The 19,355-nt window shown below is 38.5% G+C and overlaps 1 protein-coding gene across 1 annotated transcript; it reads right to left on the minus strand.

Moving 5' to 3' along the window:
• Positions 1-11,826: 11,826 nt before the first annotated feature.
• Positions 11,827-17,379, minus strand: LOC148911923 (uncharacterized). Its single transcript, XM_089028353.1, has one exon. The coding sequence runs from the start codon at positions 17,377-17,379 to the stop codon at positions 11,827-11,829; it is 5,553 nt and encodes a 1,850-aa protein (XP_088884479.1).
• Between the last annotated feature and the right edge of the window lie 1,976 nt (positions 17,380-19,355).

Raw genomic sequence — 19,355 nt, forward strand, 5'->3', positions numbered from 1 at the left:
CGGGGAATATCCGTGTAATTCCGAGGGGTGACCGCGAGTCCCCCTTACTGCTGCTAAAGAGAGCATTTGACATGCAAGGAAGTGTCTTTCATCTTCTACAGCATCTAGAAACACTTCCTTTTCTCTACTTTTTTTATAATAATAGACATTTATATAGTTATGATAATAATAAACATTTATATAGCGCCATATCTAGGACTCTATGGTGCTTAACAAAATACGTGTTTAAATATATACAAAACATTAAAAAAAAAATCAAAATCAATTAAGGATAAAACTACAGGATATAAGTATCAAGTATAGAAATAAATAAGATTAAAACAATAAGAATGATATATTAGTATATGTAACTAACTACTGGTATAATATATCTAACTATATGTGTTTATGAAGATATGCGTTTTTAAGGTGACTGCCTACTTTTGGAAAAAATATTAAACGTTTTTTAAAACTTTGATTTTCCGAATCGAAATTTATTTAATGGAAGCCTACGCGCGAGCTTTTGGAGCAAAAATTTCGCCACCGGAAGCGATTAGAAAAAAGTTAAGATTCATAAGATAATAGTTATTTGCAGACTCTATGATTGCACGAATGAAGGCTAGTCAATCATTACTCGTGCCAAGCCTTCTGGGCCTGTGGCACGAGTTAAAAAATGCAACGAGTTTCGTCAACTTTCCGTCGTTGTCAAACATTCTTAACCCTACAAGGACTCCCACAGGCTTACTGAGTGCCTTTTATCCCTTCATTTTTCAACCCTACCGGGACCCCTACAGGCTTACCTTGTACCTATTCACTTCTTATGTGGCAAACACATTATTTGCATGCAAGGGTATTTGAGCTGGAGCGACTTCAGCGCCGCCATTGTAGAATAAACTTTCGAGAATTGAAGAAGAAAATATATAGTAATCTATCTGTATGGATTATTACAAGCGAAATCTGCCACTCTTTACTCGTCACGGTGTTCAGATTCATGGTGAGTTGTATTTGAGTGACGAGAAGGTCTCAAAGTATAAGATCGTCACCCCTTCCATTCGTGAAGAAGCTGTCCTAACAGCAAAAAACGAACAGGCCAATATTCCCTTCGCTATATTTAACGTCACTCCCAGAAATCACGCTAACAAGGCACGAGCTCACCAGGGTCTAGTTCTACAATAATACGTGGATATTTTCGACCAAAAGACAAAAAGATACATTGATTTGTCATATTTTGTAGTTTCGGTGCTCTTAAAAAATCTCATAAAATCGAACAAAATTCCCTACAAAAATCTATTTTTTCATGTGTTAGAATATTTAACTTTTTCTAAAATGTTGATATAACATAGATTTTAGGAGTTTAATTAAATACGCTATTAAGAAATAGAGTCCCGTGCAAAATTTGAGGGTTTTGTCCTGTTGAAGCTCAAAACGCGTATGGTTCTTCAATAAAATCTTGTAGATTTTTCAGCGGTTTTTGAGCGCGCGCACACCGTGGGCTCAAATCGAACGTTCAAAAGTAGGCAGTCACCCTAAGCCTTTTTTGAAAGTTTCGAAAAATATTTGTGTTGTCTTATTTTTAGAAAATGTTTTTTAGGCATTTTAGAATAGGGTGATATGGTATTCAATCTATTATGGCATGAAGATCATTTGATCGAAAATAAGAATATATTGAAGGTCTCGCCATTTGTCATAAGATATCACTGATGTATATGCTGTGCACAACCGACTAAAGATAGATTGCTATCAACGAAGAAAATAATGTCATAGAAAAATAAATGAAAAATATGGCACAATAAAAAGCGAAAAGCATTTCAAGAGATGACGGAAATGAAGATACGAGGCGTATACAAATGATGAATATGATATTCAACCTTAAGATCAACAAATTTTCTCGATAGTACCCAAAAACAACCTCGTAGCCGATCTAAGTCAGGGCACATCTAAAACACAAGTCGAACGCAGAAACAACATCTGGGCTGATCTAAGTCAGGGCATGGCTAACTCACAGATCAAATTGGCACAGCTAGCCTTGAGATCGAACGCTGAAACAATTTCAGGACGGATCTAAGTCAGGGCATGGCTAACTCACAGATCGAACACTGAAACAACCTCTGGGCTGATCTACGTCAGGGCATGGCTAACTCACAGATCAACCCTGAAACAACCTGTCCTAGCAGCAAAAAATAAACAGGCCAGCAAATAAACTTCATGGGCAAGAGCATGTAATGATGAAAAGGTAAATTATACACCGTGAAAAGATGAAAAAACTTACTGACGTTTCGGACGCTAGTCCTTCGTCGGAGTAAAAGAGAAAGAAGTGGTAGAAAGGAGTGTATATATGATAGAATAAGACAAAAGAAACCAATGAGAGCAAGGTAGGCAAGGAAACAAAAACAAACAATCAAAAGACAAAAGAAAAGGTTAGTTGAAAATAAAGCGTTCATTAATCCCGTTGGGACTAAGAGTGCCCAATAGGTGAATAAGCCGCATTTCTTTGGTCTTGCGACAATCATTGTTGCCGTTAAGCAAAGAAAGACCGAAAACAATGAAGTCAGAAAGAGAATGGTTAGCTAGATTAAAATGGCGGGAAACTGGTTTGGTGGGATCGTTATTGCGAATATCATAAAGATGATTGCAAATGCGATCACCAAGACGGCGGCCAGTCTCGCCCACATACAAAAGATTACAGCGGGTACATTTAATACAATATACAACATTAGAAGTGGTACAAACAAAATGGTCAGTGATTTTAACAGTTGATTTAGGACCGACAACAGAAGTGTGAGAGACTATGTGAGGACAAGTATAACAACGTTTACGAGAACAGCGAAAAGTACCAGGTTCTTTGTTAGAGGGAAGAACTCCCTTGACCAAGAAAGAACGGAGATTACGATCACGTTTATAGGAAAAGAGAGGGCGGTTGTTGAAAATAGCAGAAGTGCGAGTATCAGAGTCAAGCAGAGAAAAGTTGCGGTTAACAATGGGTTTAATGGAAATGTTAATAGGATGATACGTAAGAGTGAAAGGAATGCGGTCATTGGAGGGACGAGTGTGAGGAGTGAGAGCGGTGGTACGATCAATAGTAGAAACTTTACGAATGGCGCGATCAATAACATGAGCAGGATAATTACGCTTAAGGAAGAAGGAACGCATCTCAGAACATTTAACAGAAAAATCAAGATCATCACTACACAAACGACGAAGACGAAGAAATTGCGAGAACGGAATAGCGTTAAGAGTGTGCTTAGGATGAGAAGACGAGTAGAGTAAATAAGAATGAGAGTCAGTAGGTTTGTAATGGACACTAGTGCTAAGACGGTCGTCATTAACACTAAGCAAGATGTCAAGGAAAGTGACTGATGTTTCACTAACCTCCCACGTAAAGTCTAAGGCAGGGTGAAAAGAGTTAACAAAAGAGATGAAAGAATCTAAGTCATTACGCGAACAAGAAGTAGCACCAATACAATCATCAATATACCGTCCAAAAAACTCAGGTTTAGGTCCAGTATATTGTTGAAAAACAAGGTTTTCGATATAACCAACAAACAAATTGGCATAACTAGGGCCCATCTTAGTACATGCAAGAGCATGGCTAACTCACAGATCAACCCTGAAACAACCTCTGGGCTGATATAAGTCAAGGCATGCCTAACTCACAGATCAACCCTGAAACAACCTCTGGGCTGATATAAGTCAGGGCATGGCTAACTCACAGATCAAACCCTGAAGCAACCTCTGGGCTAATCTAAGTCAGGGCATGGCTAACTCACAGATCAACCCTGAAACAACCTCTGGGCTGATCTAAGTCAGGGCATGGCTGACTCACAGATCTAATTAGCATAAGCACACGAGAGCAGTAAAGTGATAGAGTTAACTCAAGATAGGTGTTATCGAGGGCGTTGTAGTCCATTTAGGACGAGGGCGGTGATGATTTATCTTATCGTTAGAACCTATTTGTCAATTTGATTCACACCCACTACACATGAGGAAATGAAAAGCAAGAAAAAAATTATAGATGGCAGTAATGAACTGATACTTTACATTAAATAATAAGAAGTAACAGTGATTGCATATGCACTAATGACAGAGGATTTTCAGACTGTCATTAGTCAACTCGGGAGCTATTTAAAAAAATGATAATGAGAGCCATTACATCCACTTAGCTATATAGAAACCTCCAGATTTTCAATCTAAAAGATTGTGATTTTAAACCATCTTTTGAAAAAATACATTAATAATGTTGCATGTGTGCTTCTATAAGGATTAAGATTTCTTGAGATAATGCAATATCTTCTCATTCAAGGCAGTCATCATCTTAAAGTCACATTGGAATGAAGTTTGAGTTAAAACCGCTAGGTAAGTCCTATTTTGTTTTTGGATTTTCGCACCGTTTGTAACGGTTGTGCATGATAAGACACCTGAATATGGATACAACGCAAACAAATCATTCTATTCTCAAGAGAATGACATGTGGTCCGAAATGGGGGGGGGGGATGCACAAAAATACTAAGAAATTTGTGAGTAATTATGCAGGGGCGGATCCAAAGTGGGGCATCGTTTGAAGCTCCTCCCCCACCCCCTCCCCCACTTCAGAACGTTGATTATATTTCTTGAAGTCGATAGAAAGTATATTTTTAAAATATTTTTTTCAAGTTCTGTTTTTACAATAACTTACAAATTTCTCGCGCGCTGATTGGTTATTTTTTATCATCAATAAGAGGATAGACAGATAAAGCTGACGTCAACGAGCGCGCGCTCTTTCCGTTGGTTGTTTTGATCACTACAAATGAGAAGTTTTTATTGTTTTTGTTATTGTAAAAAACTAATAGACATCAGTTTTTTATGCGTCTGTCCTCTTATTGACGATAATTTTCGTAATCACATTGTCAAAGTAGTGTGGATTCACGAGGCGTTTATGACGCAATTTATCGTCAATAAGAGGACAGACACATAAAAAACTGATGTCTATTTGTTAAAGTGACATTCGCAAAATTCGGTCAAGCATCCCATTATATTTTTGGCTGGATCCGACCCTGTTATGGTTAGCCATTGCACTGGTTATCTAAGGATTTTCTTTTCCAAAAATTCAAAGCACGAGTGGAATAATGCGATTAATGGGATCAAAAGGAGCGAAATTCTCCATGCCGGACCCTCGGGTCATCCCGAAACTATACGGGATGTTTAGTTCTCCCATCATTATTTTCCGCAAATGATCAAGTTGTTGAACAAAGCTTATCTTTAGACATGCGTCAAGTTGTAATCTATACTTCCTTTTTTTGGCCTATATGATATTTGTCGTGTATTTGCGGGACTGCCGTTTAATAGCCCTTCAAAATCGTATGTTTTCCTAAACCCATTGTCATCTTGATATCAGCTTGTGTAGATGAACTAAAAAAACATTTGTTTGTTCTGTGATAAGTAATGATAGATGGCTCGTGAACGGGCTGATATCCTTAGGCTAGACACTAAAAATAGAACATGTGCTTAATGGAGTAAATTATGTAGATGATATATGTGAAGGATTCAACGTCTAATACTTGTTTGATTTGAACAAGTTAGCAACACATTATCTTCCACCTACAGCTATATACTATTTTTAAGCAGCTTAAAAAGTTCTTATAAATAATTCTCGATCAACGGTTATTGCTGTTCATCGTGAGACATTTGCAGCAAAGCACACTCATTTGATCCAGATCTTTTCTAGTCAAGACAAGTCTGGCTTTTAAAATACAGGTAAGTGATCAAAGTACTTGCGGAATAAGGGCGAAGAGTATATTACACTCGCCAATCACCTTTCTGGTTAATTCTGGAGGTTCACATGAGTAGAGTTTGTTAGGCTATTCTTGGTTGATTCGAGTGTTTTTTCTTCCGGATTCTATGTTTTTTTTTCTTCCTCCGCAAATCTCAATACATGAAATTCCAATTTGATCTGTGAGTTAGCCATGCCCTGACTTAGATCAGCCCAGAGGTTGTTTCAGGGTTCTATCTGTGAGTTAGCCATGCCCTGAATTAGATCAGCCCAGAGGTTATTTCTGTTTTTTTATTCATTATTTATTTAACTTCACCCGAGATATAGGGCAGGAGCACCACCATTTTGTGGGTTGTTTTAATTCTAAAGGTGACAGATGATTGTAGATAATTGTGCACAGGTATATATATAATTATAGCATTAGACATAGCGATCATCTGAATGTTCCCTTTTGCCGTACCGCAACTGCTTAGCGCTCCTTTTTTTACCATGGCATTTAGACCTACAACTCACAAGCTCTAATACCTTGAAGGAATTTAAGTGGAGGGCTAAGATTAAGCTGCGCAATGCGTAATGAACAGTAATTAATAATATTTAATTTAGCTAAGTAGTATAATTAGATTATGATAATGCCCTACTGCAATATCGTAATTATATATATGTAGCTACAATGTTTACCGCAACTGCTCAACGCTCCTTTTTACCATGGCATTAAGACTTACGACTCACTTAGCACGAAGACCAAAAGCTCTAATACCTTGAAGGAATTTAAGTGGAGGGCTAAGATTAAGCTGCGCAATGCGTAATGAACAATAATTAATAATATTTAACTTAGCTAAGTAGTATAATTAGATTATTATAATGCCCTACTATAATGTCATTATACATAATGTTTAATATAAGTTCTTTCCACTTGCATTGTAAATTTTATAGAAGATATTACATGGGCGCGCGGAGATACGAAATTTATCTTCGAGTGTTGAAAAGATCTCTCACGAGTGAGCGCAGCGAACGAATGAGATATCTAAATTGAATAGGACACGAGAAGGTAAATTTCGTATCTCCAAGCGCCCATGTAATATTCTGTTTATCATATATTTATCCATAAAACCAAATTAATAAGCTTTTTATTATTATAAAAGTTCTTTTTGAATAAACCAATAGCTTAAATACACATGGTAACGATATTTTCACAGTTTTTCGAAAAAGAGAAATATAGGTATTTTATGGATAATTATATGATGATTTTAATTATTTATTTATAATTAGCAAGATTGTAAATTGGTTCCGAAAAACCTTTATAGGATGGACTAATAAAGTATTGTATAATTTTCTAGAACATTTGTCAAGACATGAAGAGCATAATCTATGTGGTATTGCTTGTTTTTAGTTATCTAGACTTACTAGAATGAAGTTATTCTTAAAAAAGAAGTATATTGAAATCAGCCATATGACGATATATACTGTATATGAGAAGCTCAATAAAGTAAAGAAAATGGTAGAATCTAAGTTATCAGTTAAAAGTGCAGGCGGGGACGGATCCAGGAATTTTAGACAGGGGGGTAACTATCATATAGATTTTACCAGGAATTCAGAGAAAAGGGGGATGTCTGTTACAAACGATATACTGATAAAATTGGACAAAAGGTGGTGGTGGTGGGGGGGGGGGGGGGGGGGTGACTAGACACCCCTTACTCCTGGATCCGCCCTTGAAGTGAAAAAAGAAATATTGATAGTCATTTCAGTTACCTGTTTTAAGACTCCATTGAGATAATGGTTGGTGTGTGGACTGAATGAATACTTGCTCACTAATAGCCTTCATTTGTGTAGAATATTCACGTGTTAAAGTGAATGTCTGTGGATCGAATATCAAAATGTTTGTATTGTTAAAGTTGTACATTCTTTACTTTTATAATTACTGTTGGTATTTGTTAATGTTAAAAACATGTGAAACATTAAGAAACTGTCTGTAACCAAGGCCGAACATAGCGATAATTCTTCGATTGCACGTAAGGCCCTGTCTAAACGAGGAAACATGCTTCCAGAAACATGTTTACCGCGCGCATGTTTCCTCGATGTTTCCCATTTCATGTTTCCAAGACGCATGGAAACATTGTTTCTTGATGTTTCTTGACAGTTTTGCCACCTTAGGAAACATTTTTCCTCGTTTAGCCAGCGCCTTACGTCATCGCGGCCGTGTTGGTGCCATGACAAAAGATTTCTCATTAGCCATGTTTTTGTCTTTTGACTCTCTTGGGAATGTTTGCAAGCCTTCAATATTCTGGACTATCAATATGCGTTATGGGGACCGTAGAGTGCAAAATATATAGCCGTGAGATAGCACAAAAAACTAATGAAGAAATAGAAAACGCGCGCGCGTGCTGCGTGCACATATAAAGCACGCGGGGGTTGGTAGAACATGAGAGAAGTGTCGATACTTCTCAAGTCATGAATTTCTTACTCTTTCTTACTTTTTCTCCCACACCCCCCCCCTCCCCCCTTCCCCCTCCCCCCTTCCCCCTCCCCCATGAAGCGAGCGTTTTTTGTATCGCTTTCTTGTTCAATCATTCGTGCGCCTTTCTATTGATATACCTGTATGTTTGGTCAATGTGCCCCGCCCAAGTAGTTGGATAAGCTCGATGATTTTCAACTAATCACATTACTGGGATCGAGACGAACGATTACTACATAAAAGCTTTGGATTCCTTGGACTAAAGGAGTTAGACGTTTACTCAAATCTAACTAGTGGTCTATCCTCAATGTTTCGTTCTGATTGGATGTGCTGCCACTAGGCTATAAGTTATAGCTTATTAGTAGCGACTGATCGTGCCGGCAAAACATTAGATTTAACTTTAATTTAACTCGTTTGCATCTATATATTTGAGTGACTAGTTGAATTCGACTAAAACAATTAGTCCTCTCGCACTCATGGCCTACGAGTCAATAGCCCAAAGGCTGAATAGATATGATCACGGAGCTATACAGGTGTTCTGACTTGTCTTTACTTTAAGATGATATCTTAGAAAGCCATCAGTCTAGCATGTCTATTATCGGCATTTTAGTAAAAATACGCAGGTGATTATAGAAAATCTTGCACGCTGATTAGTCAAGAAACCCACACTATCACGCGATAATCACCCCGAGCGATAACCCAAAATGGCGGCCAGCCGCTTTCTTGCTGTTACCGGGAAAAAATGTCTTTTATCTTCTTTTTTTATTTTTGTTGTTGTTGTTGTTGTTGGTTTTTTTTTTTTTTTTTTTTTTGAAAGAATCACCTGTGTATTTATACTAAGACAATTATTTGCCTCAGCCTCAGTGATTATTGGGGAATATTTTATTTACCTCGGCGCTCGAAGACTCGCGTCTCGGTAAATATTCCCCGATAATCACTTCGCCTTCGGCGAATAATCGTTAATTTATATATACCAGTTTATCAGGCTGTCACCCAGCTTAGTAATGCGATGACCTTTCATACTGAAGCCACGAAGCTTATATCGATTGTATCAAAAACATTTATATTTATTTAATAAAGCGTTCAAGCATTAATTTTGTCTAACTAGTATTATCCTTACTAAATATCCCAAGAATTTATCAGCCCCTTATATTTATATATAATTAAATAATATTTTATATAATTTATGGTTAATATATATAGGTATTGATATATTTATTACCTTTATTAACTTTAGGAATTAGCGCTATATGAATTTCGCATATTATTATTATTATTATTATTATTTTCATCATTGTTATTCTTCTTCTTCTTATTATTATTATCATTATTGTTATTATTATTATTATTATCATTGTTATTATTATTATTATCATTATTATTATTATTATTATTATTATTATCATTATTATTATTATTACAAATAACTTTTGTTCTTCGTAAAGAATTTTATTAAAAATCCATCCATCCATCTATTCTTTCTTTTATTCATTTCTACCTACGGGGTATTAGATTTTCATTTATCTTCAAATCGATTCATTTATTCTTTCATTCGTTCCTCCTTTTGACTTTCTTCCTTACTTGTAACATTATTCGGTTTCAAAACATTTTAATGTATGCCTTAAGAAACCTAATCAAACGACTTTTTTCATTGCTAATTACGAGGTCACTCAGAAGTATTTCACTTAGAAAGGGAAAAAAATCCTTATAAGGGCCACTGCTCTTCATAAAGATGATGGTGCTATTATAAGAGGAAAGAAAAGTCATTTACCTAATTTAAGAAATGGATAGCTTAAATTAATGGATTTCTCGTCATTAAACTGAATATCAGTTTTCAGTGTGCGGATCGAGAGCTAGTTTCTTTTAGGAAAGAAAGGAAGAAAGGAAGAAAGGAAGGAAGAAAGGAAGAAAGGAAGAAAGGAAGAAAGGAAGAAAGGAAGAAAGAAGAAGAAAGGAAAAAAGGAGAAAGAAGAAAGAAGAAAGAAAAAGAAGGAAGAAAGAAGAAAGAAGAAAGGAAAGGAAGAAGAGAAGAAGAAGGAGGAATGAAGGAAGAAGGAAAGAAGGAAGAAAGGAAGAGAAAGAAGAAAGGAGAAGAAGAGAAAGGCCCCGAAAAAGAAAGCGAGGAGAAGGACAAAGGAGAAAGAAGAAAAGAAGAAGAAGGAAGGAAGAAATAAGAAAGTCAGGAAGGGAAGGAAGGAAGGAAAGAGGAAGGAGGAATGAAGGAAGAAAGAAAGAAAGAAAGCGTACGTGTACATAGATAATTAGTTGCAGTTGCTGTTCAAAATTAGGTCAAAGTTTCACTTTTATCGTTGTATACCCACGTCAAGAAAACGAAAGATAAACATAAAATCCTTACAAAATGCACGTTCAATAAGCGAAAACTGTAGCAGTCCAAATAATAAGGATAAAATAACAAATTGAATTAAATTAAAAAATTAATTATATATCCGTATTAGTTCAAAACCTTTTGAACTCAAAGGTGTCGTCTAACACTCGTGTTGGGAACCATGATTTGACATCTTGACCCAGTTGAAGCTCAAATTAAAGCATTTGGAAGGGAAATTGTTAACACACAAAAAAAGATAGTCGACGACTTGTCGCTGCCTATAGACGTCATAGGAAGCTGTTGTTGTTTCATCCTAAGGTTTATTGTTTGTATTTGATATCAATAGAACAAGGACGTCTTAAATTTTTCCTGTATGATTAAGAAAGTGTTTTTGTCTATATTTAGTCAGTGTTTCCAGTGAGGTACCTAGGGGAGGGGGAGGGGAGGGTCGAGCAGACAGTATTTTACTGGTTTCTGTTATTGGTTAAGTTATTCAATAATGATAGGAATGTGGTTTAGTCTCTAGCCACGATTTTACGAGGGAAAAATTAACTCAGGCAAAAGGGTTACCCTATCAAACCCTACCACAAGGGTAACCGGGTGCACTTAATATGGTAACCCTTGTGGTAGGGGTACCTTCCATTGTCGTAGAGGCCCTAACCTGTGAATATGGCGGGGGAAATGGTACATCCTCCTATGATGGAGAGCTCGCTACCCCCTGTTAGGGTTACCCTATCAAACCCTACCACAAGGGTAACCGGGTGCGCTTAATATGGTAACCCTAGTGGTAGGGGTACCTTCCATTGTCGTAGAGGCCCTAACCTGTGAATATGGCGGGGGAAATGGTACATCCCCCTATGATGGAGAACTCGCTACCCCCTGTCAGTTTCTATACATTTACGGTATCGTTGACTTGAGTCAATAGAGTACAACTATTAATTTCACTGAAGAAACTACAAGCTGAGCGTTGAACGCGGCGCGCAAAGCATTAGTGGTCAAAATGACCGGTCCTAAGCATTTTTGGAGCTTGAAAGAGCGAAGCAATTTGACAGTATAGTGAAATTGTTTTCATTCTTCCTTTCCGTTGTTCTGCTTCTTGTAGGCACGTATATTCATTTTAGTCAAAAGAAAAGAGAAAAATACGCAAAAGTTGGGTTTCACTTAGTTCTAATCTGCAAGTTTAAAGTTGTTGTGGAACTGACGACAGAAAACGCCTTTTACAACTCAACAACTTTACTTGAGACGTTGACTTCATTACAAACATGTCAGCACGAAATTCGATTCCTTAAGGGGTTACAATTTATTCCCCACCCGGGGAGGGTACTAATATCCTAGTCTCTTGGGGCTTCGTACCACTCGTCCTCCTTTCGTAACGTATTGGGCTGTAACATCTTCCCCACCTTGTCCACTCTGGGGGACAATATCAGATTCACTCTCACTTGAATTACGAGATTGTTCGCAAGCCGTTTCCCCACCATTCGGAGAAAAGTCCCTTTCCTTGTACTCCTGTTGAAGACTTGATTCAACTTCTAGCTTGTGTAAACGCTGTACTGGTCTGTGTATAATGTTCTTCTCTGTTCGCACTGTCGCAGTTCTAACGAGACCATCTCGTCCGGGATGTACTTTTTCCACTCTTCCTAATGGCCACTTTAGACGACTAACGTTATCTTCAGAGACTAGCACTATGTCTCCCACTTGCACGGGGGGCTCTGTAGTCTTCCACTTGACTCTTGTCGTTAAATTATGCAGATACTCCTTCTCCCAACGCTTCCAGTAATGATTAAGCAATCTCTGTAAGTACAAATATCTTGTGACTGTTCCTTTTGTTGAACTCTCGAGGTCGTCTTTCGTAGGGCTTGGCAAACTTTCAAGTGCTCTTCCAATGGTTAGATGAGCGGGAGTGATTGGCGATAGATCTCTATGGTCATCACTTACTGCTGTCAATGGCCTGGAATTGATAACTGCCTCTACTTTTATAAGCAGGGTGTTAAGTTCACTGAAGCTAAGAAGTGCTTTACCCAAAACCTTGCGAAGTGGCTCCTTAACAGCTCTGCACATCCTTTCCCACCAACCACCTCTCCATGGCGAACGTTCAGTGATATATTTCCATGTTATTCCTTTGGACGACAATTCTGACTGAATACGGTCTTGGTCGAGCTTGCTCCACGTAGCGTTACTCTTCCTTGCAGGATTACCATAGAACTTTTGGATCTCCTTACTTGCAGCCTTAAATGTCTTTGCATTATCCGACCATATCGTACTGCATAAACCTCGTCGGCTTGTCATACGGCTCAGCGCTTGTAAAAAATCGTCTGTTGTGAGACTGTTCGTCAATTCCAAATGGACCATACGCGAAGACGCACATGTAAACACGCACACGTAGGCTTTCTTGGTGCTTGTACCTTCCTTCACATACAATGGGCCTGCGAAGTCAATGCCAATGATACCTTTCACCTCTCTTCTCCCTTGAGTGATCCAAACTTTGTTTCGTAAAGTCGACAGAACAGTCTCGGGCCCAGCATGCAACAGCTGGACGTGTAAATCTCTTACTAGTCTTTGTACAACGATATGTCCATGAGGTAAGATAATCTGATGCTTGTTCTCTTCAGGAAGGTCCGCAAACTGCAGTCGTCCTCCTACTCGTAAGACTTGATTCTTTTCGTCGTAGTATGGGTCAAGTCGAAGGAGACGGCTGCTACTTGTCAGCTGTTTGCCTTCTTTCAGTGTCTTGTAGTCTTCTGAATACACTTCCCTTTGAACAGTTCTATAGCAATACATCTCTGCTTGTTTCAACTCCTCGCTAGACAGTTCAGTCACAGTAGAAACAGTTTTTGCTTTGAACAATCTTACAGCCTTAAGAACGTAGGCTGTAACACGAATCAACTTCAACCACGTACTATAAAGGTTTGGATCCACTATCAGTACAGGTTTTGTTAGGACAGATGTACACGAATGTGTCGCTCTTCTCTCTTTCTTGCAGTCATCGGGTTCCTCTTTGGAAAAACTCTGAGCTGGATGCTCCTCTACAGGCGAGGTTAACCACTTGGGCCCGTTCCACCACAGTTCACTAGATTCAAGGTCACCGCACGATAAACCACGTGTCAACAAGTCTGCCGGGTTCTCCTTACTGGGACAGTACTTCCAGTTCTCGGGGTCCCATGTTGACTGTATCTCTAAGACACGATTGGCAACGAAAGGCTTCCAGCTAGAACTCGGTCCTCTTATCCAATGTAGTGTTACCATGCTATCAGTCCAACATACAACACGGTTGGTCTTCATATCAAGTGATTCTACAACAAACTTCAACAGTCTAGCGTTAACTACTGCAGCTAAGAGTTCGAGTCTTGGTAGTGAAACTGTTTTAATAGGTGCGACTCTTGTCCTTGACATAACAAGATGTGCTGTTGCCTGCTCAGACTCATCCTTTACTACCATGTACACAGCAGCTCCATATGCCTTTGGGGAAGCATCCCCAAATCCATGCAATTCAACAGTTGATCTCGAGTTAAGGCCTTCGCCGAAACATCGAGGTATGGCGATGTTCGTAACTTGCTGTAGCTCGGTTTTCCATGAGGACCACTGGCTTTCAGTGTCTGAGTCTAGAGATTCATCCCATTCTAATCCTTTTCTCCACAGTTCCTGGAAGAGGATCTTAACTCTCACTGTGAACGGTGATATCAATCCAAGAGGATCGAAAATCCTTGAAGCATGGCTAAGCAAAGTTCTTTTCGTAGTGGGGGTGCGAGATGTGGCCACTTCCTTTGGGGGAATGAATCTGAAGCAATCTGACTTTAAGTCCCATGACACGCCAAGTGCTTTGAGGGACTCTTCTGATGCAAGGTCTACCATTGGCAACGGTGCTCTGTGTTCAGGCTGAATGTTGTCCATCACTTGTTGAGAATTGCTTGCCCACTTTGTGAGATTAAAACCACCACTCTTCATGATTTCAGTTAGTTCTTGAGTCAATGTTAGTGCAGCATCATCTGTTTCTGCACCTGTCAAGCAATCATCTACGTACATGTTTTCTAAAAGTTCCTTGGCAGCTCTTGGAACAGTTTCGAGATAGCCCGTAACGTGCGCATGAATTGTTGCGATAGCAAGGAACGGACTACAGTTCACGCCGAACGTAAGTCTATTCATTCTATAGACACGTGGTAATTCATCGGAGTTAAGCTCTCTCCACAAGTAACGATGCACGTCTTGATCTGGTTTTGCAAGTTTGATCTGCAGGAACATCTTTTCTACATCTGCGAGCAGACCAATCTTGTGAGTACGAAAGCGGGTAAGAACTGATGCTAGATTTGGTTGTAAGGCAGGACCAGGAAGTATGCAGTCGTTCAGAGATACGCCTTGTTCGTCCTTCGCCGAGGCGTCGAACACGATTCTACATTTGGTTGTTGTTTTATCATTACGAAATACAGCGTGATGCGGTAAGTATCTAACGTTCGTGGACTGTTTCTCTTCGACGGGAACTTCCTCTGCGAATCCTTTCTCCGTATATTGGTCGATCGCATCAATGTAAGCCTTTGCCTTTACTGGGTCACGTTTCAGTCTTCTTTCAACTCCTTCCAATCGCTGCAGAGCTTGTTTGTAGTTGTCAGTCAGATTTGCATGGCTCGGTTTCCATGATAGCCGCACTTCGTAGTTGGATCCATCAAACTTTAATTCGCGATTAAAGTCTTCAACTGCACATTCTTCTTCCTTGGAACGAACGGCACTCTCCTCCTTAGAAATTCCAATTGCTTCCAGCTCCCAGAATCTTTTCAAAGTCTGAGTAATTTCAGTGTTCTCTAAGACTGCTATCATAGAAGTAGTATTTTTGCTTGTCCCCTCTATTGGGCCTGTAAGCACCCAACCGAAAACTGACTCCACAGCTGTTGGCGAGTTTAGTGAATTTCCTCTTTCACAATTTCCAGTTACAAAGCTATAGTAGAAGTCGGCACCAATCAGCACATCTATCTCCACAGAATCACGTGGATAAGAATCTGCAAAGTTCAAGTTTTTCAGATGAACGTTCTCATGAAGATTCAAGTTTACAGGACCCAGTGGATTGCAGATCTTTGGGATCGTAAGAGCCTCCATCGTAACAGCTTCCGACGAATTTCCGTTGACCGCAGAGAGAGAAAACTTTACTCGTTGTAGTCTCTTTGCTTCACTTGTCTCACCACCCAACGTTGTGACACTTACTGACTCTGTTGGACCTTTAAGGCCGACTGCTTCTGCAATGGTCTTACGAACGTATGATCGCTGACTTCCAGAATCTAGGAGTACACGTGCTACTAAACTTTGATCATTTGCATACAACTTGGCAATCGCTGTAGGTAACAAAGTTTCTGTTGGCTTCTTGAAGTCAGTTGTAGCAAATCCATTTAATGTAGCACCTGTAGGTGTCTGTGTTGAAGTACGTTGCTCGTGAAGTAAGTTATGATGACGTCGACCACAATCAGCTACAGAACATTTAGGCTGACGACACACCTTGGAGAAATGTTTAGCATGAGAAGGCTTCAAACAGTTATAGCACAGCTTGTTTGACTTGACTAGCTTCCATCTTTCCTCGACCGATTTTTTCTTAAACTCTGGACAGTCCCCTGACTCATGATTAGATTTGCAGAATACGCAGCAAGGTGTTACACTGGTTGCGTCACTAAACAGGGTAGATGCTGTGGTTAATCTGTCTTGTTTGACGTTTGCAGCAGGTTTTCGTTCAACTTTAACTTTACCTTGACCGTGGATACCTGAAGTAGAAGTTGCTTGCTGGTTTCTTTCACCAGCTTCCTTTGAGACAAGTTGTCGGTTTAGGAACTTGAAGAATAATTCGAGATCAATCTCTTCATCTTTAATGTCTGCGAGCTCTAACTCCCATTTTTCTAGAAGCTGATGCGGAAGTTTACACTCAAACATTGGTAACAAGATACAAGCATGTGCCATTGGTTGTTCACCTAGAGCCTCTAGGGCCCTAGTCCTGTTCTTTAATGTGTCATGCAGGTCACGTAAGGCGCGTGCAGACATACTCGTCGTTGATTCCAAGTTGATAACTGACTTTATAAGCGATGAAATTACAATTCGTTTTCTACCATACCTGTGCTTTAATGCTTCTACTGCGGGCACATAATTCGCTCCAGTGACTTCGAATCCATCAACGGTTTGCAATGCATTAGCTTTCAGTACTGAGCGTAGATAAGTGAATTTCTGTATGTCCGGTAAGTCGTCGTTGTTATGTACAGCGGCTTCAAACTGATCCCAGAAGTTCTGGAATTTCAACAAATCACCACCGTACGTAGGTAATTCTAATTTGGGTAATTTTAGGTTTTGGCGGGTTTCTTTAGACGATACACTTTCAGCTGATTTACAAATTGCTGTTTCGATATACTCTTGAGCGATATCGATAGCTCTGTCTATTGCATTCAAAATTTCGTTGCAATTACGAAGTTCAACATCATCTTCAGCAGTGAGGGATACGAACTGCTCTCTTAAATCGAGACATGAAATACGACACTCATTCAATCTTTGCAATCTCATTTGCATTTTGATCTTATTTGTTGAACTTTTACTTAATTCGGTGACAGCAAGGGTTAGAGATTCGACATCTCCTTGCAATATCTTCAATTTACGTTTAAGTTGCTCGATTTCTTCTAAATGTGGCTCAACTTTCGTTAGAGCGGCGTTTTGTTTATTTTCTTTATGTGTCGGCAAAGAGTCTGCATCATTAATGTCGAGTGTTTTGTGTTGATACGATTTCAGAGAAAATTCATGTGTTTCTAACCTTTGGATTAAAGTTTTCTTCTTTCCACTCGTCGACAAACCCTTTGATTGCAAAATGGCACGGAGTTTTTCAACAGACATGCGACTAAAATAATCTTCTTCTTGATCGGCCATCATGGCGGCGAACACGTGTGACGACTGATGAATGTTGACCTTGGAATTTCGAACTTTAGTCAACCCACAGCTTTCAATCGCTTTACGAATTACTTCCTTTTAGTTTTACGATGCAAAATCCGGCTCGAAGGACCAAATGTTGTGGAACTGACGACAGAAAACGCCTTTTACAACTCAACAACTTTACTTGAGACGTTGACTTCATTACAAACATGTCAGCACGAAATTCGATTCCTTAAGGGGTTACAATTTATTCCCCACCCGGGGAGGGTACTAATATCCTAGTCTCTTGGGGCTTCGTACCACTCGTCCTCCTTTCGTAACGTATTGGGCTGTAACAAAAGTAATGCAATAACAGTAATCTTTACGTATTATTGCATATACCAAATTTAAACAATATTTATTAACATATATACATATCCCATTGTTGGCACTGCTTGTCCCATACTCTTGATTTTATTTCTTACACATACGTAAAACGTACGGTAAAGACTGAATAAACACATTAAATAGATAAATAACTTAGTACGTATGACAAATAGGAAAAACTAAGAAACATTAAACTGCAAAACGATAAGAACTATTGAAACGAATAACTTACATTTGTGTACGAAGGGACGAAACTGCGAGCACCAACTAACTAAGTATTTACATAGAGGGCGTATATATGGCGTACAAAAACTCCTAAGGGACAAGACTAAATGACGAAACAATGACGAAAATACTTAGACTGAAACGAGTGAAACAAAAGCTATAGAACACTTATAAACAAACCTAAGACAAAGAGAACAAGAGAACTACACTAAAAACTCATTAAAGGCTTTTCAGATCTAACACCCATTATACTTATATCTATATTTATTGTTCAAAACAATTTAGATTAAAGCTCTCCATCTTGTGTAAATAGTTAGCTATATTCTTGGTCATAAAGTTAACCTTTACAATGGGTCGACTCGAAAGTTTTCACTACTTCGACAACCACACACACACCATAAATTAGCTCTTTCTCTTATAATTATTTAATTTAGTTTCAACTTCTTTTCATTATTCATTAATATTGCTCCTGTGAATACTTGTAAATATTTATGTGTGTGTGAATCAATAAAAATGTTAATGTAAAAATATTTAAAAATGTTACAGTAGCATGGGAATGAGGGCCGAAGGCAAAACAGCTAAACGCGCTGTGATTGCCTAAAACAAAATTCACCACTCAGCTGATAGCCATGCCATAGTAAGAAACTAGATTTCTATTTTGAATGATATTGTGTCACAAATAGTACTGGAAAATGTAAAAATCAAATTTTTCTGGTCTAAAAGAAAATTGCTCGACATGGCCTACGCATTTTCTAAATTAAAACTTCAAAATGATTGGCCGGTAATTGTCATTATTAGCGGAACTTCTAATCAGATACATATAGATATTTCTTTTGGGGTTAATGAAAAGATGATAACATTAATACGAACCCACACATCGACATCCAAGAATCTATTTGTATTGGTATGTGAAAGAATCCTAATTTTAAAAATGTAATTGAAAATTTCATTCAAAAGTTGAAAGCAATAATGTTTTTATGCCATCAGATTTAAGAATGCCACTGAATCTCAGACCTGTATGAAGTGACGTTTGTGATGAAAAAATTACTCTTAAACCTCATTTTAGTTCTCCCACAAAGTATTTTCTAAAAAAAGGAAAAAATAGAAAAAGAATTGAAAGAACTGAGGCAGGTTTTTTAATCTGCTTATACACTCGATGTAGCATACACTTAACATATAGATCTTTACCGAGTGACAAAAACACATTTCATGAATTGAAAGATGTTTGAATACGGTTGTTTTGTTTTCTTACAGTCAGTTTCAATTAGTTATAGGGATCGAGTGTCGCTGATTGAACAGTTGGGCAAAAATACTTCATAATTACCGGCCCTATAGTGTTGCCTCCAGTCAAATAGACGCTTGCGTTCAAGACATATGGAGTC

This window comes from Actinia tenebrosa, unplaced genomic scaffold (assembly GCF_029948245.1).
Source record: "Actinia tenebrosa isolate PJP-AT-01 unplaced genomic scaffold, QUT_ActTen_1.0 PGA_scaffold12__29_contigs__length_12842862, whole genome shotgun sequence".
Lineage (NCBI taxonomy): Eukaryota > Metazoa > Cnidaria > Anthozoa > Actiniaria > Actiniidae > Actinia > Actinia tenebrosa.

What these genes read in the sequence shown, in the direction of transcription:
- LOC148911923 (XM_089028353.1), bottom strand. Translation starts at nt 17,379, where the DNA reads ATGGCCGATCAAGAAGAAGATTATTTTAGTCGCATGTCTGTTGAAAAA.